Source organism: Acipenser ruthenus, chromosome 24 (genome assembly GCF_902713425.1).
Source record: "Acipenser ruthenus chromosome 24, fAciRut3.2 maternal haplotype, whole genome shotgun sequence".
Taxonomy (NCBI): Eukaryota; Metazoa; Chordata; class Actinopteri; order Acipenseriformes; family Acipenseridae; genus Acipenser; species Acipenser ruthenus.
The window spans coordinates 2,377,874-2,400,809 of NC_081212.1; the positions used below are offsets into that span (position 1 = coordinate 2,377,874).

At 45.5% G+C, this 22,936-nt stretch overlaps 1 protein-coding gene across 2 annotated transcripts in view; it reads left to right on the forward strand.

Moving 5' to 3' along the window:
• LOC117964268 (telomerase-binding protein EST1A-like) overlaps positions 1–22,936 on the forward strand; it is a 71,914-nt gene that overhangs the window by 23,788 nt on the left and 25,190 nt on the right. For both annotated transcript variants that reach the window (XM_058997939.1, XM_058997938.1), the window contains exons 11-13: positions 13,013–13,126; positions 14,533–14,707; positions 17,055–17,256. In XM_058997939.1, coding sequence (XP_058853922.1) covers positions 13,013–13,126; positions 14,533–14,707; positions 17,055–17,256 — 491 coding nt within the window. The remainder of the gene's footprint in view (positions 1–13,012; positions 13,127–14,532; positions 14,708–17,054; positions 17,257–22,936) is intronic.

Consider the following 22,936-nt stretch of genomic DNA (forward strand, 5'->3'; position numbering starts at 1 on the left):
CACCCACACTTCATGAACTGTGGTGTCACACAAATACCAGCCCCCCCTGCCTTTAACTCTCAGGAATAATTCCCTGCAACACCTACACACACACAGCCAGGGCAGAGGTACTTTACTAAAAGAGTTTACAAAGTAAAGACCTTGCAAACGTTTTACTAATCAAATCCAGCAGGAGTTAGAATACCCAATACAGCCGTCCGAAATCCCAGGTCTCAAAGCATCTGTCAAATAAGGAAGATATTGTAAGTTTCTTCTCGTGACTCTGATAAGCTTTCCAGTGCTTCAAGTTGGGATAGTTTTATTTTTTATTGTTTTAAATGCAGATAAAATTGATCGCAGATAGAGTTATGCGGCTGCTCACAGCTATCTTTTGTGTTTTTGTCTGCTTGTGTTATATTTCCTGTTCCTTTAACTGACTTTTATCAGTATTGAAGAAAAAAAAAAAAAAAATCAGAAACCAAGAAGTTGTGTGTGTCTGTTTAGTGTGAGTGCGTGCTTTGCCTGATGACTCGGAGGACAGCCTGGCAGTGTGTGATCTCACTGCCTTCCTAGGCCCTGACTAATCCCCTCCCGACGCTCACTGGGCTGTGGGAATGCCTTGACACCATGTCATCGAGGTCTCGGGTCTGAGTGCTGGCAGGGGGCAGCTAGGGGGTGGTCAGACTGACAGCTGGGCAAGAGAGGAGGCTTGGGACTGCTTACTGTAATGACACACAGATCAGCCTCTGCTACTCTGCCTCCCTCCCAGTCTCTCCAGCTGCAACCACTAGAGCCAGCCTCCCTCCCAGTCCTTCAGCTCTAACCACTAGAGCCACACTGCCTCCCTCCCAGTCCCTCATCTCTAAACACAAGGGCCGCACTAAACACTCAATCATAAATTGAGATACAGTTAATGAAACAGAGTCAAGGAGACACATGTTTTGCTTGTCTACTTCATAGTTTAACCACCAGCCTCCCAGAACTGTGTTCTGTTTTTTAAAAGAAAAAAAAGGAAAGAAAAAAAGATATTGCTTGGGGATGTGAACATAACTTGGAAACCACAGTTGTGAATCGCTTCTTGATTTGACGAGTATGGTAACAGTAGATTGTTTGAGTAGTCTTGCCAGGTCATTTTGAGAGCCCTGTTACTGATATCTCTCTCTACTGCACTTCCTCTTCACAAGTTGTTGTACCACAACATTTCGTTCCCAGGCTTCTCGTCTGTTTGTCCTTTTCAAGATTTCTTTGTCTCTTCTAGTTTCTTTCTTTCTCTGTTTTCTTTTTTGCTGTTTCTTTCGCTTTTTTCTTCATTTGTTTTCTCTGGTTCTTTCTTTTCTTTTTCTCTTTTATTTCGCTCCTTTTTTTCTTTCTCCTGTTTTTTTCTCTTCTTTTCTCTTCCAGTTTTTTTTTCTTTCCTGTTGTGTCTCTTTTATTATTGGGATCCTTTCTCTTAACGCGGTAGCTCTGAGTCAGAGAGTCGACCCTGTCAACATAGTGTGTATCTGGACCTGGGCACTGAGTGATGCTCCTAACTTTTCCAACACAGCCACTGATTTTGTGATTGAGGATGGATTCATCTTGCAACGAGGCAGCTGTCCTTGTGTGAGCTGTTGAAATTGGCTGGAAGCTGCAGCATGTGTGCCAGACTGTACGGTACGGGACAGAGGGGAGGTGGATTAGGGTCTTACTCAGAGGAAGCACAGGGGACAGAGGCAGAGGGAGACCTGCAACTGGCAGTAGATACTGGATGAAATAAAACCTTTTTTTTTGTTGTTTAGGAGAAAAGAAATGAGCTGTTTTGACCAGCAGCCAGCTGAGTTTAGACTAAGCTTGGGTGGTGACTGGCCTCGGGGAGAGACTGCGACAGGCAATCCAAGTCATCCGGTGAACTTTTAAAAAGAAGGCTTGTTTTTTGAGCTGCTCTTCAGTTCTAGTTGTCTGTCGGTGTGCTGGATTAGCCATTCTCAACGGCATCCTGCAGGGATGCAAATAAGACTCCTATTGCACAGCAGATTCACCCATTCCAGGTTTTACTACGAGCTTGATTAGCCACAGTGCAGGCAACAGGCTTAGGTGTGTCTCATAGTGAAACCAGGAGTGGATCAAAGCGCTGTGCAATAGCTCAGGTGTGTCTTGTTAAACCAGTAGTAGACCGAGGAATGGATCAAACTGCTATGCAATGGGAGTCTTATTTCCATTCCTAGCCTAGAAATAAGTAAGCAAGGAAATCTAATCTGCAGCTTTTAAAACAGTAAAACTAAAAAAAAAAAAAACACCAACAACCCTCAAAGTTAAAAATAAATAAATAAATTCTGAAACGTTTGTCGTTTGACTAAAAAGTGTCGCGAGATACCAGACACTAAAATCCCAGTACATCCGATGCTGCTGTGAGTGAGCTCTACTCTCGCATGATCAGATGTCCTGAGAACGTCTTCTTTCCCTTGCAGTGGAGCTTCCTCCTTACTGCCCCCTCACTACCCCCATTTCCTCCCAGTGTGGCCATGCCTTACAGCCCATCTGTGCCCAATTTAGGAAAGCGTGGCCTTCTTGTTTTTTTCAATAATTTCTTTGATTCCCAGAATGAGAACCATCACAGGCGTGCACGCATTTTTATCGTACTATTCTATAAAGCTTCCTATAAATCATGGGTTATTAATCGCCCCCAGACGGGGGAACGCCAGCCCCTGCAAAACACGGACCAGATGCAGAGGAAGTCAGATGGCAGCAGAGGGCACCCAAGAGACTCCCTCTCTCTCCCCTTCTACCTTCTATCAAAAACACACAGGGAGAAAAACAAACCTTTCGCAAAAGTAGTTCTGTGTGGGATTGAAGTTCAACCTTCACGCTTAAAGGACTGGTGTCTTAAATTCCTCGTTTTACAATCAAGCCTGGCTGGCACATCTGGCATGTCTGACACTTTTTACAAAACGCAACTTTACAGTCTCCTACTGATTGATCAAATACCAGACCCTCTGGTTACCAAAGATCTCCTGCATCCTTATCTCAAAATTGACCATTTTGAGAAATGTTGCAAACTGGCTTTGGTGGGTGGGGGGAAGCTGGTTACAGCTGAGGACTGGGAGAGAGGGCAGCAACGTGACACTTGGATCGTTGACTGACGAGGGTTCTCGAGCCCGTCCCATCCCACCTGTACAGACGTAGAGTCCTTGTATGTTCTGTAGAGACACAAATATTGGTCTCCTATATGGCTGCTCCATTCCTACAGGCACTAAAACTACAGTTGGAGAAAATGTGAGCTTTGGCAGCTGGTTTAGAGAGTGCAGTGGTTTTTCATGTTGGGATGGACGGCCTTTGCCAAGATAAACCCAAGCTGTATTTGCAGCGCTGCTGAGCAACACAGGCATGGGTCTCTGCAGCTCTGCAGCGCGCTCTCGTTAACTCCTTCCATGAACAGGCCAGTGGTGAGAGAGGCCACTGCTTGAGAGAGGTTCAGGACTGAATAGCAGGCAAGCAGGCAGGCAGACAGGGAGTGTTGAGGTCAGGATTGAGGTGCGCTGTCTTGCAGATCTGTGAAAGGGAGCTTGCTGGGCCCTGCCAGCCGGCAGCCACTGTACCTGACTGGAAATGGTTGCCATTGTCCACCCCTCTATTGTAGCCTGTTAGCGTTCGGAAGACATCTAATTTCATGAAGAACGGCTTCTCATGCAGCCTGATCAGAGTAAAACCGCGTAGGAGGAGGAGGAGGAGGAGGTGCCCTTCCAAAGACGTCACAAACGACTGAATCATTACCATCAAAAGGAAGAGAGAACAGTGAGAACCAACGCTAGACAAATAAATACTTTTTTTTTTTGCGGGGACTTTGTCTCGAGTGACAGCTTCCAGGCCTCAAACTGAGTTCATTCATTTTGTGGTTAAGGGATTCAAGCGCCCTTTGTAGATCGAGTCCGTTCTGATTTCAGCGAAGAACAGAATTGGGATTCAGGAACTGTGTGCTGCGGGGTATTGCAGGAGTTTGGCACTGCGCGCAGTGCATTGCGTTTTTTTTTTTAAAAGAGTGAAAAATGTTGTTTTTCTGCTGACACCTTTATGGATGAACCCAGTCATACAGACACATGCTCTTGAAAGAACACCTGCACAGAGCAGCCCTGCAAACGCTAATGAATGGTTGTACTTCTTCAAAGTATGTAAATATCTGTACCGTGAAAGAGAATGTTTTTTGGTTCTGAACTTTGAGCAGAGAAAGGGAAGGAGGGGGAGCGAGAGAGAGTGAAGCTCCTTGCCATATATGGACCTGATTATGGGCTCGAACCCACTTCAGAGTTCGACACTACGCTTGCTGCTTTTTTTTTCTCTAACCACTGCCTTCAACACTGCAGCCCATCACTTTCTCTAACCACTGAGCTACTCAAACCCACTACCCTCCACACTGCAGCCCAGCACATTCCCTAACCACTGAGCTACTCCAACCCACTACCCTCCACACTGCAGCCCAGCACTTTCCCCAACCACTGAGCTACTCAAACCCACTGTTGCCACTGAAACTGTAACATTGCTGGCTGCTTCCTCAGTTTGTGAGCTTTGCACCAGCGCCACTCTCTGTGCCCTCGCGGTGACACTCTTGAGTAGGAAATATGAGGGTGGTGGGGGGTTTTACTGGAAGGTTTCGTAAAGGAAGTGAACTCTCGAAGGTTTCATTTTGACGAGAAAGAAAACTCCTGGTGTCAGCTGGAATGAGGCTGACTGGCAATGCAGGACAGGGACTTTTTCCAGGAGGAGCCGATCCCTGCTCGCCATGTGTGTCTCTGACTGTGTGTGTGTGTGTGCAACGAAACAGTGTGTGCAGATAGACATCTTTCTGCTCGAGTCTGTGTGCGTGCGTGTGTGTGTGTGTCTCTTACGTTTGTGCAAACATAACAGAGATGGAAATAAGACTCCTATTGCATAACAGTTTGATCCATTCCTGGTTTCACTATGAGTTTAACAAGACACACCTGAGCTTGTTACGTCTACACTGTGTGAAGCGCCTGTATAAACCTGGAATGGGTGAAACTGCTATGCAATAGGAATCTTGTTTCCATCCCTGTTGTCATCCGGACAATCTTGAGGTGACACTAGACAAACAATTGTTTATAAATAACGATGGACAGGCAGGCGGACGGACAGAACCACAGGCAGATAAACAGTGCTGCTACAGACCTAAAGATGATCTGATTACAGCTTGCAATTTACAAGTGTCTGTTTATGTGCGTGTGTGTTGTGTATAGATTTAGAGTTGTGCATAGGGTTGCAATGTCAGACAGACTAACAGATACAGCAGACCGATAGCCAGTGTCTGTAAGTGTGATAAGTGATTTTGTTGCTGGGTGAGACATCTGTATTCCAGCTTAGTGGAGGGGGGTGGGGGGGTGGGGGTGGGGGTGGGGGTGGGGGTTAGGGAGTCACAGAGAGTTTAGCTCAGAGAGGGGGAGTAGGGAGGATAGTGGAGGTGCTCCTCTGAGGCTGTCTGCTCCAGGGGGTTCGGCTGCCAGCCACTGGTTAGCCGGCCAGCCCCCCCCCCCCCCCCCCCCTCTCTCTGGACCCTAGATGAGTGAGGAGCAGGGGAATTAATCTGCCTTCAAACTCGGGGCACAGCTCACTCCTCCTGGCTTCTGCAGCCGGCAGGATGTGGAATAGATGGCTTGGTTGGTATTTTTTTTGTCTTGGCTGACTTTTTTACCTCTCGAAGAATTTGGAAAGGCCGTGAGATTTTTTTTTTTTTTTTTTTTTTTATAGAAAAAAAACATACTCTTTTTTTTTTTTTTTTTTTTTAGTGCTATATGGTTTTCAGCACACTGAGTACAGAGCTCCCGCTCTCTCTCTCTCTCTCGCTCTCTCTCTCTCTCGCTCTCTCTCTCTCTCTCTCTCTCTTGCTCCCAGTGCCTGCTGTGGCTTTGCAGTAATAGATTTCATATGTTGCAGCAGTTGACATCAGTATTAAACTATTTTACATGTGATCTGCTATATTTCCTGAGGAAATCTGTCAGATATTTATTGAGGGGCTAATAAAATAAACCTCTGCTCGCTGCTCTGCACTCCTGAAGCACTTTAGGTAGTTTTCAATTTTTCATGTCCGTCCTTAGTTTCCTTCCATTCCACAATATTATAACAGGGTCAGTTTCTAACAGTTTTTTATATTAAATTAAGTTCAAAGCTGTACCCCACCCTCCGTGCCCATCAGTGCTGTAACAAGAGCCCCCACCTCTCCCTTAATCTGTACCCCAGTAACTCTTAAGGTAGTTGCATTTTGACAAAACCCATCCACAGTAGATCCTGCCACAATGCCTCCAGTGGATGTCAGGTGTATTACACAGTACAAGACATTCGGTTGTAAAGGTGACGGAAGGACAGCTGTTGCTGTTTCGAAATCAACACATTAATGAATGTATTTCTTTAATACCTGCCTGTTTTTTTTAAAATAAATTCTCCTTCAAGGTAATTACGAGTACAATTATGAGCACAATTGGCTACACTCTGGTGTACCACATGTACCTGGAGGGTAGATATGATTCAGATAGCTGCTGAAGAATACTTTAATTAAATAGGTCTGATATTTTGTATTTGTTAAGTTAGCAATTTAACTAAAGGAAAAATGAGCTGCTGTATTGCACATTGAAGCAAGATACTGCAGATCCCTTCTTTGGTTTCCAAGATGTGATACCTTTGTACTTTCTGTCAAAGGATTACTAGGAAGCAGAGAAGAAGGGACTTAATTAATTGGTAGCGTTTCAGGACAGTTGGGTGCTGAAGGGTTAACGATGCACAGCATTAACCATGTGCAGAATAGGATGATGTTATCGCCTCAATGCAGTGTCCAAACACGAATTCAAATTACAGGCGTCTGTAACGCAACGTGGATAAGACATTTTGAACTTGCTAACCTTTTTGAATCGCCAGCTGACAGCAAGACAGAGACAGACAGTATAGATGCTGCGTGTTTACATGCGGGTAAATGTAAATTAACTGCGCTGAAAAGATTTTATGAACATTAAGTAAATCGCAGCAAGGTGTCTTTGGTTAAAACAGGTGATGTTAAATTTTACTGTGCCTTGCTAAAAAAAAAAAAAAAAAAAAAATGTAATTACTGGATTATTATTATTTTTTTCCCAGATGGGATGTAAACACACTTAAACTTTGAGAAATGACAGCCATGCAAAAGCATACAGAGAGAGAGAGAGAGATGTTTGTCTCTTCCGTGGAGATGAGGTGGAGTCTTTTTGGACACTGTGGTTGATTCGTTGGTTTCCATCAGGAGATCGCTGCTTCCCTCTTGCATCTTGATTGTTAGGAGTGACATCATTGCCAGATCTTTGCAGAGAGAGTGTGCTCTTACTGTTTATAGGAAGGTAGAAACATTATTCTCTGTAATTAATGTTGTTCATATTATCATATTTTGATAATGTGTTTTTCCTTTTCTCAAGCGAGCAAGGTCTGTTTAGAGTAGGTTGGTAAGGAAACAATTACAAGTTAGTGGTTTACTTTTATGATTCTTTGTTATGTTTGACATAAATACTGCACAACCCCCAAGACTAGCACAGTACACCAGATAGGCAAACAAACAAAATCTAAAACAGCAGCCCCAATAACAGAAGCTATCTACGTTAACAACAGGGACCACGAGTTGCAAGTAAAAGAATATGCAGGGATTGAAATAAGACTCTTATTGCATAGCAGTGTCACCCATTCCGGGTTTTACTACAAGCTTGATTAGGTAGCAAGCTCAGGTTTGTCTTGTTAAACTCACAGTAAAACTCACAGGAATGGATCAAACTGCTGTGCAGTGGGGGTCTTGGGGTTTAGGTCGGTCAGGGTGTCCTCGGCTCACCGCACACCAACGACCCCTGTAGTCTGCAGGCTTGCCTGTAAGCTGCCCGGAGCTGCGTTGTCCTCCGTCGCTGTAGTTCCGAGGTGGCTGCATGGTGAGTCTGCAGTGTGAAAAGAAGCTTTCGGCTGACGGCACATGGTTCGGAGGACAGCGTGTGTTCGTCTTCGCCACTCCCGAGTCAGCGCAGGGGTGGTAGCGGTGAGCCGAGCTTAAGTAATAATTGGATATTCTAAATTGGGAGAAAATAATTAAAAAAAAATAATTGATGACTACTAAATTTAAAAAATAAATAAATAAATTATTGAAGTTATTAGTCATGAAAGCAATGGGAGAGGAATCAAGTCTGTTGATAAGAGAGAGAGAGAGAGTTATAGACTGCCTGGCTGGCACTTCTCTCCTCTCCAATATCAAAGACACTCATTCTCCCCAGTCTGAGTATCTGCAGGCTAAAAACCTCATTAAGCTTTCTCAGCAGGTCCCGAATAAACAGCTTCACACGCGTGCTCCCAGCTCGCTCAGACGAGGGGGCATGTTGTGAGCTGCCCCTCTGCGCTGGCTGCCAGTAACTGTGCCCACAGAGGGATTACAGCACCGAAAGAGCATTTAACCCTGGCGAATAACACAAGCAACTGAGGAGGTGCTGCTTCTGCTCCCAAAGCTGCTCCTGCTGCTGCCGGCCTACAGCTTTTCAAAGGGAGCCCAGAAATCAAAAAATCCAATTTAATTCAGAAGGGGTTTTCTGTTGTAAATTAAGTATGACAGTCACAGACACACACATATACGCACACACTCTCAGACTCCCTGTCTCACTCAGTTTTTCCTGCCTCTATGTACCCAAGGCGTCTGCACTGAGAATTTCAAACTATCAAACTATTTGTTAAAACTATTGTGTAGTTACGATGAGCTCTGCGCTGCTGGAGGCACTCGTCTTTCTCTCTCTCTCTTCAGCAGAGCAGCTGTGGGAGATGAGTGGCTATACTTGCTATAGAGAAACATTTATTCCTGCTTTGTTTTATTTCTTTTTTTGATGTCTTTTAGGTTATATATATATATAATTTTTTAAACTCAAGCAAGCAGAAAAAAATCAAGTGTTTCTAAATGGTGGGCGTAGTATATGTAGTTGGAGAGAGAGACCTGGCGGAGTTGGTAACTGGCTATCTCGCTCCCCGCACTCTGTGTATGGGTACAGCAGCTGAAGTGAGGCAGGGGAGGGGACTGTTTTACCGTCTGCGGGTTTTGTGTGCTGGGGGGCAGCCTGAGTGTGCAGCTGAGCAGCACTAGGGCATAGTCGCTGCTCTCTGCCCATTCTCCGCGTTTCCTGCTCACAGCACACTTACTCACGGACAGTCTGATCAGGGGGTGAGTCACTGTGTCAGGGGGTTCGGAGATGACCAGGGGGAGGGCAAGGCTAGGTGGCGCAGCGGGTTAAGCGCGTTGATGTAGCGTACCAGCTTTTCGCCTCTGGAGGCCTGGGATTAATCAAGCCAAATGAGGTATGCGGCCTGGGCTTGGCACTCGGTGGACGGTCGTGTAATCCACACCACGAAACACATGCCACGACAGTCAAGGATAATTTGCACAGTGATCTGACATTTTCTCAGAAGAAGAAAAACAGAAAAGAAGTTAATTGTTGTTACCAGTGACCTCGATACTCTCACTCTATACCAGAGGTGTCCAATCACGGTCATGGAGGGCTGTGCCTCTCCAGGTTTAACAGGTAAAATGAGATCATGAACTGGGTGGAGTTCAAGTAATTTAGAAACAGGGCTGGAACAAAGACCAGGAGTGGAACAGCCAATGTTGGGACACCCCTGCTCTATACCAGTGGCTCCCAACTCTGCAGTTCCAGGTCCGTTCCAATTCAGTGATTTGTTCTGACCCTTATGTAATTTGAAACCTGGTTCAATGAACTAATCAGGAACCTGGTTGGAAAGAAAGCAATCTGAGTGGAAGGGTTTTAGAGGGCTGTTGTACGACTGTGCTGCAGTAGGCCAGCAGCGACTGCTGTGAAACTTGTCGCTTCTGAAAACGCCAGGGTATTTGTTGTTGTTTCTGTGGCTGTGTGTCGGCCTGGCGCTGTGCTGTTGTGCGCCTGCGCAGCAGTGGTTAACAATAGACCAGTGGTTCTTGCAGAGTTCTCCAGTGAAAGGGCTCCTCTGCTGACAGATGGATTGTGCTAATTAGACATCCATAACATCCTGCCACATGGCGGCCTTATCCCCAGCGTGCTTCCTGATACTGCACGCTGACGACAGTTGGTTTACTTTTTCCGTCACTTCAGTGTGGGTGCCGGGAGCCAGCCAAGATAAACAGTGTGCCTCACCGGGCACTCACTCATTCACTGAGCTCTCCCTCTCACACTCACTCACTCTCCCCATTCACTTCAGTGAGGGTTCCAGGAGCCAGCCAAGACAAACAGTGTGCCTCTTTCTCTCACGCTCTCTCTCTTTCTCTCTCTTTCTCTCTCTCTCGCTCTCTTTTTTGTCTGTACCCCTCTTTCTCTCACCACACTCTACCTCATTTCTTTCCTCTCTCGCATCGCTGTGTTAGCACTGAGGTTCAAACCTTTTCTTGTTTTTGGTGTTCGACATTCAAAAAGCTGTTTTCAGCAAAAGATGTTTTTTGTTTTGTTTTGAATTGTGCAATGCGGATTGGGAGGCTGGTACTCAAAAGAGTTTGAAGCTTTCCTCCCCACCCTGGCACTAACCTCATTGTGGGGGGTATGGTTTTCCTGCGCGTGTTACTCCACCCCAGTGCAGCTATCCATCAGAGGGTAGCACCTCGCACCACACACCCAGCCCCTTTGATACGCTCTCGGGGTGTGCCCTGCACTGCGCCACACTGCTCTTTGTTCTGTGCCAGCACAGCTGCGAGCAAACACGGTGTCTTTTTTATAAAAACGAAAAAGAACATTCACAGCAAGCTCTTTTCTTACTGTACTGTTGTTTCCTTGTGTGGTCTTTTTCATCTTAAGAACATAAGAACATAAGAAAGTTTACAAACGAGAGGAGGCCATTCAGCCCATCTTGCTCGTTTGGTTGTTAATAGTTTATCTCTTTTTTTTTTTCTGCAGTTTATGTCTTAAAATGAAACTGCGTTATTAAGGTTTGGTCGATATCGAGACGATACAGTTCTGTTGCAGTTAGCCAGGGCAGTTTTGAGTTTTACCAGGGGAATATAATTGTAATTTTTTTTTTTTTTAAGTGTTTTTTTTAATTCTACACCTTTTGCATAGGGCCTGATGTTCAAATTAACCTTTAAATGTGTTTATAAAAATTATAATAATAATAATAATAATAATAATAATAATAATAAACTGAATCACTTAGTGTCTTACCCTATAAAAATGAAGTTTACTTTTCCCTTCTGCTCTCACAGTGTGTGTGCTGTGACAGCGCCTGGCTTGCTCTCAGACAGGTGGAAGCCTGTTTCATTGAGCCTCCCTCCTCCTCCTCCTCCTTATATCTGTTTTAGCAAGAGTATGGGGTGTAAACACAGCGAGCGCTTGGCTGGCACCAGGTCTGTCTCTGTGCTGTAGCAGCAGTCATCTGAGACGTAAATCCAGCGCTGAGACTTCACATGCAGATTAAGGGGCTTTCGTCAGACGCAAAGCCAGCTTCACTTTCACAGCACCGGTGACATGAACCCGCGTTTATCCACTGTAAATCGGAGAGCGAGTTCAGTAAAAAGCAGCTGTTTGACTAACAAGCAGAACATTAATACAGATGGTTTATCATTAAGGGATTTTTGCAAAAAGTTTCAAGTAATACGTATTTTCAATAAAGAAGTAGAGTACATTTTGGCATTTATGTAGCCAATGTCACGTCACTGGTTCGATTTACAGTATCGCTTGTTAACATACTATATAGTAAATAACAAGGTTTGCAAAAAAATCACTTGTTAAGATCATTAAAATGGACTCCCACGGGTATCGCACAACAGTACAGCTCTAAGGAAGCTGAGTGTTAATCATCCATCAGCATTTTATTTTTTTTTTTATGTTAAACAAAGGAAAGGAAATAAGAAATAAGCAGATAAAAGTAGATAAGTTCTGGTCCGTCCGTCCACCCCCCCCAAATCTTCGGTTCATCTGCTAACCACAGGGCTGTGTGTGGCGCTTTGCATTTCCGAGAACCTTGAATAATGAAAAGAGAACCGTCTGCCCATCAGCCGAACCCTGCAGCAGAGGCGAGCGTCTAACCCGTGGAAGCCACAGCAAGCGGGCTGGTGAAGTCAGGGGTCACTGCAAGTCATCTCTCATTAGATCACTCATATGGATCAGAATAGTTTTAATCTGCTCAAGAAACTCCCCCTTCTGCAGTTTTCTCCCAGAAGCCCGACCTCTCTGTAGAGTCAATAGGTGGAACAAATATCTTCTTTAAAAAAAAAAAAACAATTAAAATAAAAATAACATCCAACCCAACTACCTGCAGCGTTGCCAGATTTCTTCTCTCTTTCTCTCCCACATTAAAACACAACCCTGGCAAATCCTTATCCAAACTTTGAATTGCTGTTATTCCTAATGACCCCCTTTTTAAACCCCTGTTCCTTTGAAGTTTTAATTGGCTGATTACACTTCTGGTTACCCGCACGTGCATTTCTATCCAGATTCATGGCTTTCTGGAACTGCAAGCATGACAGACGAAAGCCTGTTTTAAAGTGAATTTGAATTGAGGGAGGAAGGGGAGAAGGAAGGAGAGAGGAATGGATAGGGGAGGTTAGGGGTGAGAGATGGAGCAGGGTGTAACACCAGGTGCAGTAGCATTCTGTAGCTGAGATCTCATTAAGACCTGCTTTGATCAGCACACAGATTGCTGAGCACAAACTACCTTAACAGAATTGAGTCAGTGCTGCTGAAACCTGTAGTCTGGTTCATTGGTGTGTGTCAAGCCTGAAAACTTTCACTTTCTAAACATCTTCCATTTCTCTCTCTCTACATGTAAATTAACTTGATCCGGGTTTAGGATTACGAGGAGTTTATAATAATAGGGCTTCTGTTTTAAATGAGCCCTCTTGGGAGTTAGGGTTAAGGGGCACTTTTATAATAGAGGTTGTGCTGTAAATTAGATCACTTTTAGATAACTGGGAGTTCATACTCACTAGCTGATGATGGAGTGCACCTCTCCAGTTCAGATGATCAGGGGGGTAATCTCTGCTGTGAATAATCATTTTTGTTGTTGTTGTTGTTGTTCTCCCTCTGTGGTTCTGCAGACGGGGGCAGTGAGGCTCGCTCAGTGATCCAGGATCAGGCTACCTCTCTGGGGCTGTCAATGTTCGCCCTGCTGGTGGAGCGCTGCACGGAACTGCTCAAGGACACTCCGAGAGGTAAGCCAGACCAGGAATGGAAATCATGGACTCCCATTGCAGAGCAGTTTCACCCATTCCAGGCTTTACTGGAGCACTCGCTTTTAAGAGATAAAGGGACAGATTTCCTGCTTCCAGGTTTTTTTTGTTTTTTTTTTCCTGTCCCTTCACTTTTTACGGTATTTGCCGTCATTCGGAGTGGTTCTCATTGCAATTCATCGAATGTTGCGTTCTGGTGCTTTAACTAGCAGGAGCTGCTCTTCAGTTCTAGTTGTCTGTCAGTGTGCTGGATTAGCCATTCTCAACGGCATCCTGCAGGGATGCAAATAAGACTCCTATTGCACAGCAGATTCACCCATTCCAGGTTTTACTATGAGCTTGATTAGCCACAGTGCAGGCAACAGGCTTAGGTGTGTCTCATAGTGAAACCAGGAGTGGATCAAAGCGCTGTGCAATAGCTCAGGTGTGTCTTGTTAAACCAGTAGTAGAATGAGGAATGGATCAAACTGCTATGCAATGGGAGTCTTATTTCCATTCCTAGCCTAGAAATAAGTAAGCAAGGAAATCTAATCTAATCCTATTGCACAGCAGATTCACCCATTCCAGGTTTTACTACGAGCTTGATTAGCCACAGTGTGCAGGCAAGAGGCTTAGGTGTGTCTCATAGTGAAACCAGGAGTGGATCAAAGCGCTGTGCAATAGCGGACTCTGCACGCCACAAACTAAAGCCATTCAAGTCAGCTTACCCAAGTCATTTTTATTTTACATTTTGGAAGAAGGATTTAGTTAAATGTGTGTGTACAAATGTTTTTTTTTGATGTGTTTATTATTCTAAAGCCCTATAGCTGCACTGCATCTTTAAATAGGATCTCTTGGTTAATGGCAGAACTTACGCGTGACCTATTTTAGAAATGTATTCTTCTCAAAGATCAAGACATGCTTTTAATCTGAGTTCTGTGGCTCAGGGGCAGGGGCAGGAAGCAGTGCTGCTTCTTACAGAGCGATGCATTACTGGTGCTGTTTACACACATCCAGAGAGCACAGAAGAGGAACAGATACATTTCCAGGGTGAAATATTGGAAGAACTGCAGCAAGACAATGAGCAACTATGAGTGTCATTGTAATGTTTAATAAAGACAAAGGGTTGTGTCTCCTGTCTTGGGCAGGCATGTTTACCACAGGGCAGTTTAGGGAAGCTTTGTTGATTTAAAAACAGAGGAGTAGTGTTTCCTTCCTTCTTTCTCTCTTCTCCATCCCCACTGCCACTTTTTACGATACTGCTCTAAATTCAAATAGTATTTGGTTTGGATAAAAAAAAAAAGTAAAAGAAAAACCAGGCAAACAAAGTATTAAAAAAAACTATGGCATGTAAAAAGTATGGTATTAAAACCGAAGCCACTGATAAAGCGAATGGTTTGTCTCTGCAGCGCCCCCCAGTGCCAGCGAGGATGATGACGGGGATGAAGAGGAAGACGTCAAGGTGTCTTCCTTCCACGCGGACCTCAGGGAGCTGCTGCCCAGCGTCAAGGTCTGGTCGGATTGGATGCTAGGCCAACCGGACCAGTGGAACCCGCCTCCCTGCAGCCTGCTGTTGCCAAACGGGTAAGCCACTCTCTTCCATTTCAATTCAGTTCAGACCATCTAAATGACTCGTTTTAAAAGAGAACTGGGTGCAGCTGAATTGTTCTTCTATCTCCTCCCCTCCCCTTTCATCCCCAGCCGCTGTCTCACCCGTCACCCTCTGTCTCTCTCATTTCCTGTATCCTCTGCCATTGCAGCTGTGGCAGGGATGAGCAGTTCATAACTTTCACAAGAGGACCAAGGGGTGACACATTCTCTCTCTGTCTGTCTGTCTGTCTCTCTTCCCCTCTCGCTGTGTTTATAAACTGTGGAAATTTTCCATTGTCCCCGAGCAGAAGGCATGTGGTGGGAGTGAAGCCTGGGCCTCCCGGCCAGACAATGAGAACAGAGAGAGCGGGGGAGAGAGAGAGACTCGGATCAGGCTGCCCTTGGGTCTGGACCCGACCCGGCCATCTGTCCTGTAAGCCCTGTGTCTCAGCATCCTGCCCTCCCTGTGTACCGCACTGCTGTCTCTCTCAGAGGCACAGGCCTTCAGTCTCCAGCGCTGTCAGGACCTGTCGGGCCTACTGAAAATATCCCTTTGTTTTTTACAAAGGTGCTCTAAAAGCAGTGTCCGTCTGTCCCGACAGACAGACAGAACCGCCAGTTGGCTTCAGTCCCCATTGCTGTCAGTGCCTCACCTTTCACCAGCACTGAATTCACTGAGACAAACAGCGCAGGAGATTGAAGCCTCCTGTCAGTCCCTCTCTATAATTCAGCTCTCCTCTCAGACAGAAGACCGACAGGACAGACTGCATTCTCAGTGCTGTCATTCCCTGACCCCCTCTCAAACCCTCGTTTCATGCCTAAACTATGCTGTTTGCTGTTTGCCGTCCTGTGAGCCGAGTGCAGCTGTGGCACTCCCAGTCCCTGATTGCTTTCAGCTGGTACTTGAACCCAGGGCCTGGGGTTTGGAGCGCCGCCCAGCCCTGAATCCCCCAGCGCCTAGTGCAGCTGTATGACCTCGCGCTGACCCCAGGCGAGGATAGGAAAATACAGGACGTGCCAAGCCAGCGAGTCTCTTTTATTTTCCATCTGGCGCCCTGCCCATGACCAGGCTTACATAATGGGAAACATAGCGGGGCCCGGGAGAGCCAGTCCCTTACCAATCTCCTCTCGCTTCCCGCATGCATGCTATATATCTTACAGACCTTCGCTCAGGCACATTTATTACACTGCCGCTCGACAGGAATCTGGAAAGCAGAGTTAACTCTGTCCTGGGCTCCACGCACACACACGCGCGCACGCACGCACGCACACACATGCAGACACACTGGCTCAAGGCATGCTAGAGCAGCACTCTCGTTTACAATTACTGACACTGGGATGGTTTTGTTTTTAAATCTACAGCCTAAAAGCTTTCTTTCTTTCTTTCTTTTTTTTTCCTCCCCTCTTTGTGTGGCCAAAGCTTATACCATAAGGTCAAACATATGAATTAATTTATATTAATCAAATGACAGTTTCTTATACCAAAAAGAGACGGGGTCAGAAGTGCATACATTTTGGATAACTGCTAGGACTGCTCAGTATGAGGCCAGTTTGCTGCTGAGGCCCCTCTCTGTGTCTCTGTAGTTTCCTACGTACCGGCTCAGTTGGGGCTCTATGACCTATAACGCAGACAGGAAGCAAACTGATAGCATTGTGGCCACATGAATGGGCTTCACTTGAGTCACAGTGAAAATACAGGAGAGTCTCAAACAGTAAGATCAATAGAATATCATAAAGGGGCCTATGGGAATAACGTTCCAGCAAATATGATGAAATTGTAATGTCGTGATGTGATTGGAGAGGCTGTGGGTGCATGTCCCTGGCGACGTGGTTATAGTGAGACGCACTTGTCTGTATGTCGCACTGTAGAGAAACTTGCTCAGGCCCTTTCACAGGCTGTCGATCGGATTGTAATTTGGGGGTAAATGGAATTTCTCTGGCTGCACTTCCGTTCTTTCTCTCTCTGCGTCTCACATTTTTATATGTCCATATGGTAGATGTCGGACATTTTTACTCATTATGATCCCGACGGCTCTAATTTAGTATTTTCAGCGTGGTGTTTGGATGTCTGCCACTGGCACACCTGTTTTTACATGATTTTAAAATGCATAGGGCCGGATTCTCGAAAACTTTTCACTCCAAATGTTTTTTTCAGATAGTAAAAACTCATCCAATAAAGTTAGCAAAACAGAAATAAACAACTCGGACATTTAACACCGGGACTTTTGAGCAGCCTAAAGTTCCTTCGTATTAATTTTAAAAGTGAAAAAGATGTGGAGTAGCCCGCTGTTGAGAATGTAGCCAGTATTTTTTCTCAAAGTTGTTGCTGGTGTGTGTGCAGGTGCTGCCTGGATGTGTGGCAGACCCTGGCGCAGTTCTGTAACACGCTGGCGGGGGTGAACCAGGGCGCGGTGCCACTCTACAAAGACCCAGACGAGGACCTGCGTCTGCTGGTGCTGGAGGAGGACCGGCTGCTCTCAGGCTTCATCCCCCTGCTGGGGGCGCCGCAGGAGCCCTGCTATGTGGAGACAGCGTCCGACAAGGTGAGTGACACGGCGGCCCTCCCTCTCCTCCTTCCCTTCCTCTCATTCCCTCGGTCTGTCTCTCCCTCTGTCTTTCTCTCCTCCTCACTCCTTCCCTCCGTCTCATTCTCTCTTCTCACATCCTCTCTCCTTCCAACCCCCTTCCATCTTTCTCCCTGTTTTCTTTCTCATCTCTTCCCCTTTTCTCTCTCTCTGTCTCTAAACTTTTATTCCTGGGAAGGTTCTGCTCGGAACAGAACGAGATTGAGTCATCAAAGAGTGTTAAGGGAAAAAGTTGACCTCTTACCCCCCCCCCCACACACACATTTAGTCCTGTGACTTGAAAAGAAAAGAAAAAAATCCTACAGCAGCTTCTACTGTTGTCTGAGTGTGTGTGAGCCTCTGGGTTTCTGTGTGTCTTTATTACTCAGTTGTGTCTATCTTTATGTGTGTTTTATTTGATTGTGTTTTTCTATATTTCGGTGTGTGTGTGTTTCTGTGTGTCTGTGAATGTGATTGTGTGTGTGTGTGCATGTATGTGTGTGTGTGTGAGCGAGGGCTTGCTGGCATGCTGTGTATACGGTCACTTCCTCGCTTGTTTAAACAGTGCAGGCTGTGCTGGCAGCCTCTTCTCTCTGCTCCAAATGGTTTGCATCATGTTTTAAACACCCCCTCCCCCCCCCCCCCCTTTTCCTCTTCGGCACAGCCAGCCTACACAGGCGGAAATGGCCTGAGTGTGTTCTGTAGAGAAAGTGATTAATAATAATAATAACAGCAGCAGTCTGGGGAGCCTCAGGCGAGGGGTGGTGGGGAAGGGGGCACAGTGCCCTGCTGCTACATGCAGGGGGGGGGCACTCAGTCTGTATCTTAGGAGTGCAAACAGATACCGTACCTACTTGCCAAAGGAAACAAACTGCCATGTCGTTGTTGTTGTTATTATTTGTCCCAAAGCTTTAGTTTATTTGTTGTGTCTTGTTTTCCTAAAATAGTGGTTGGGCTGGTTTGTTCACTGTGGCATATTGGCTATATGTGTTATGTTAGCATTAACAGCTCTAGTGCCACACGAAGACAGAGAAGCCTTTAGGTTGGTTGTTAATTCTCACGTCTACGGTTCAGTGGCGTTTCCTCCCTCTGGTTTTAAGTTTCGTTTGGGTGCATCCTCTTTCAACTTCTGTTGAGGTCAGGATTGTGACGTCCTTGAAATCTGAGAGTTGTGTTGCATTGCTTGCATTGACCAGTGTCATTCCTTTAATATATTATTATTATTTATTATTATTATTATTATTATTATTATTATTATTATTATTATTGTTATTATTATTGTTATTATTATTGTTATTATTATGTATTTATTTATTGATCCGCTAAACTAAGATGCTTTCCGTGACACTTTAGTCAAATGATCTGTTTATAAACAATCCATGGGAGCCAGTGGTGATGTCGGTCATGCTGGAGAAAGAATGAGCCATTGCTAATGTGTTGTTTCCCGAGCAGAATGCGTCACTGAGCCCTGTACTGTAAATGCACCCTATTCAGTGGGCTTTCCCACAATACAGATCAGGGTAATCAAAAGCATTAAACTCATGAGATGAGGCATATTAGAGGCCCTCCCTGCACCCAGCTCCCCGCTTAGCTTACTAGCGATTCATCCCAGAGAGAAATCCTTCTCTCTCCTGTTCCAGTCGTGTGTGTGTGTGTGTGTGTGTGTGTGTGTGTGGAGGATGGCTCCAGTAACAAGCATGGGCAGGACCTCCCTCTGCCACACAGCAGGATCCCTCCCTCTACCACTTGGAGGCTGCTCTGCCTTCTGGTCTCGAGTTCACTGTTCTGTGTTGGCGACCAAGACTGGTCCCCTCAGGACCCGGGACTTGCTGAAACAGCAGCAGTGTTTAAAACAGCCCGCACCTTTCATGTGGGTCCTGCTGGATTCAGCACAAGAATCTGCCACCGCTGCCAAGCAAGCTGGCAGTGCTGAGTGGAGCACCTGTGCATGTGTGATGTCACCACTGACACGAACACACACACACACACACACACTCCCACGCTGACACACACTGACACACTCTCATTCTATCCACCTAATTGCATGTAGATCTACAATTACTAACTCTGCATAGTTACCATTTAATTTGAGTGAACTCTGGTTGTGCATAATTCATTTCCTTGAGCAGACCAAGAAGATTACACATGCACACACTGACACGCAAGCTGGCACACACACACTGACGCACACAGGGAGCGATGTTTATTTCACCCCCGGTTTGGCACAATTAAGACAGCTGGTGTTCTGTGTGTGGTCTTTACAGTGCAATACAATAGACCCAGATACCCTGGCATTAGAGCTGGCCAGGCCTCAGTTCATGTGTTTATAATGGCGATGACAAAAGGAGCTGAAAGACGATTCAGATATCATATAAATGAATCAACATGTGGAAATGCCTGTGTTTAGCTCAGATGAGACATACAGGACACGTGAATAGCATTTTGAGCCATTTTTACTACCCTAACTGTTGTAAACTCCAGGGAGACCTGGATCGCTAAAGAGAATAGTCCTGCATTGAAAGTTTCCATTTCAAACATTTTTTTTTTTTTAACGTTTGTGATGGATGGAGTTAAACCTCCATCCAGACCCTGAAGTAGTTCCTTAACTCATTTTACGTGTTACACCTGGAGTGGAATGGCCCTCCAGGACCGTGATTGGACACCTCCGGTGTACATCAAGATAGCATCATCACCTTCAACTCTGGAGAAAAAAATATATAAAACAAAAATAATAATAAAAAAAAAAAAAACCCTGACGCATCTCTTTTCTTCCCCTGGTTGTGTGCGACTGTGAACGGATGAGACGCGACTCTTGAGGCTGGCACAGTGCCCAGCTGTCATGGCCACAGGCTGTGCCACGCCACGCCACGCCACGCATCTCACACACTCGGAGAGCTGCAGGTGATGGCAGAGTTTCAAGGCAGTCAGCCGAGACGAGAAACCTGCAGCCTTTCCCTCATCTCGCAGTGCAGGGGGATATGAAAGAAAGGCAATCAGCAATTGCTGTGATGGAAGAAATGCATTTTAAAATGTCTAAAACATTTCGATCAGCTGTCCTCAAGACTGAATATCATTTGATGGTTGTTGTTTTGAAGTCATGGTCTCTCTAGAAAAAAACTGTGCTTCAGGCATGATTCATGAAGGGCTAGAATGGTGCGGCGTGGGGCTCCTTTTGAGAAGTGTGTCAGCTGCTTAGTCAGGATAGATCACGTGTGTGTTTTCACAGAGTCTCACATAAGCTGATACAGAGCCATTGGGGAGCTGGCGAAACCAAGCCGTCCAGGTGGCATAGTGCTCTAACTCTGCAGCCTGCCCTGTCTTGCATCTCCCCTCAGCCCAGGGGTTTGTTCCGGTCAGGATTGAGGTTATTGCACAGTGGCATTGTCCCTTGCGGTTCATGTGCATTAAATTGTACTGTAAAATACATGCCAGTTTTGCAAAACGTTTTCGAAGTAAAATGTACTGATGCTTACATCGTGAAGTAATTCCGGGAAGTTGATTGCAGGCCACCTTGAATATAGAGTACAGTAGGGTGCAGTAGATCTGTACCTTTTTGTATGGGCTAGGTGTGTGTGTGTGTTCATATAAGTTACATTTCTCCCTTGGTGACTGGCAGCCTAAAGGCATCCTGACAGCAGCCGCTTTGATGTAATTGATGGTTTTGGATTCAGATCAAGGTGTGTATTTGTGCTTTTTATTAAAGGGGTGGTTGGGGGCAGGGGGGCATTCCCACACAGGTGTGTTTTCAACAGCCAGAGAGGCGCAGGTCATGGATTCTCATCCGGTGATATCTCCGAAGGTTTAGTCTTCTTGGTTTGCAAACTGCTCTCGGATCTAAGAAAGATAACATTTTGATGTGCTCAAATCTCAAGAAAGCTACGGCAGCAAACTATGGTCAAGCCTTGTTCAGGTACTTTTTTTTTTTTTTTTTTTTTCCTGGCTTCCAAACACACTGCAGTAACTGCATCACTCTGTCCATCCACTGGCACTAGGTTAGACCCCCCCAGTTGAAACCCATTCAAAGCTTTGGTGTCTTGGGAGCGCGTAACCCAGCGGTGATGGTATGGAAATCTCTTGTATCATTTCCATGTGTACTGATTGGAAGCTTTCTCTTTGCACTTGGCGGAGCTGCGCTCCTGCTATTGCTGTTGTGTCCCCCAGTGAATAGAAATCCTGGAGCCCCCGACCATATAGCATTAATCTATATGTCATTTTACAAAAGCTGCAATTAGCAGACTACATCTGGGGGTCGTGCATCAAACCGAGGAGATAGATAACGTAGCGCCTGAAGACACTGCTGACGTGTGTGCATGTGCGTGTGTGTGTGTGCGCGTGCGTGTGTGTGTGTGCGTGTGCGTGTGTGTGTGTGTGTGTGTTAATAATTCAAAATCTGCTCAGAAAGATGCTTCATATCCATTCAAAAAAAAAGAAAGTAAATTGCTGAGGGCATCATAATAGTCTGAGGATCTTCCAAAATGTACTGCTGTAGACAGACACACAGACTGGACCTCTCCGTAAATCACTGTGTTCGATACACCCCCTTCTTCTAGAATCATAATTGGTCAGATCTGTTTACTGTTACAGCCTAATAGCATGGTTCAAAGCGTTTTGTGACCCGTTACAGCTCTGCAGAAATTAAGAGTCAGCTATAAATAGAGAATGTGTGTAGATACAGCATTTAACGAATTCAGGGTTTTTTTTAATGATGAGATTTTTTTAGTGTTTTCTCGGGTAACCCTCGATTAACAGCAGCTTCTGATCCTGGCTTCTCTCCAGCCTCACTCCTGTACTGGAGCAGGATAATTAATAGGTGGGCTTGGCTCTGCCAAGCACTCCTGTACTGACTTGCTGGGGAGCTTGGCACAGCTGACAGGATGCTCTGAGGTTATTAATCAGCTGTCAGAATAAAGCTCAAATTTGTAGCTCTGTTCGCTTTATTCCTCTCTGATTAAAGTTAAAGGGCTGCGGTTGTGGAGTTTGTTAACTTCCTAAAGAGGAATTCAGTCTTGCGGGCAAAACGAGAACAAACCAGCGTTATCCTGCTTTTAATCCTTTCCGTAAAAGATACAGTTGCTCTCTCCCTCCCTCCCTCCCTCCCTCCCTCTCTCTCTCTCTCTCTCTCTCTCTCTCTCTCTCTCTCTCTCTCTCTCTCTCTCTCTCTCTCTCTCTCTCTCTCTCTCTCTCTCTCCCTCCCTCCCTCTCTCTTATTCTGTTCTCACCTGCCAGGGAAAACAGTTCACACTTTAGTGCTGTAAATGTACTCATTAGGTTTCTGTGGTTCTTCCAAGTTAAACTGTTGCCACGCAAGCGTTTCCGCTGGTACCCTGCGCCAGGGCCGTGCCAAGCTAACATGAAGCACACTTTATAAAATTCCATTCCGTTCCGTGTGCACAGAGATTGATCCCAAATCTTTAAACCTCAAAATGGGACATTCAGTTTTCTTGATGCGAGTGGCAGTAGCTGTCGTACACTCCTGCCCTTTTCCAGGTAAGACAGGCAGATAGGCACAGGTGAGATGATGGCTAGATTAGGAAGTGATCAAACACACACACAGTGGAGGAGTGTCAGATGCAGGTTTTGAGTTCAATAAAAGAAAAGAGCTTGTGTACGTGTTTGTAAGACCCTTATCTGTGGAAGTGAGTTTCTCTCGGGTATTTAT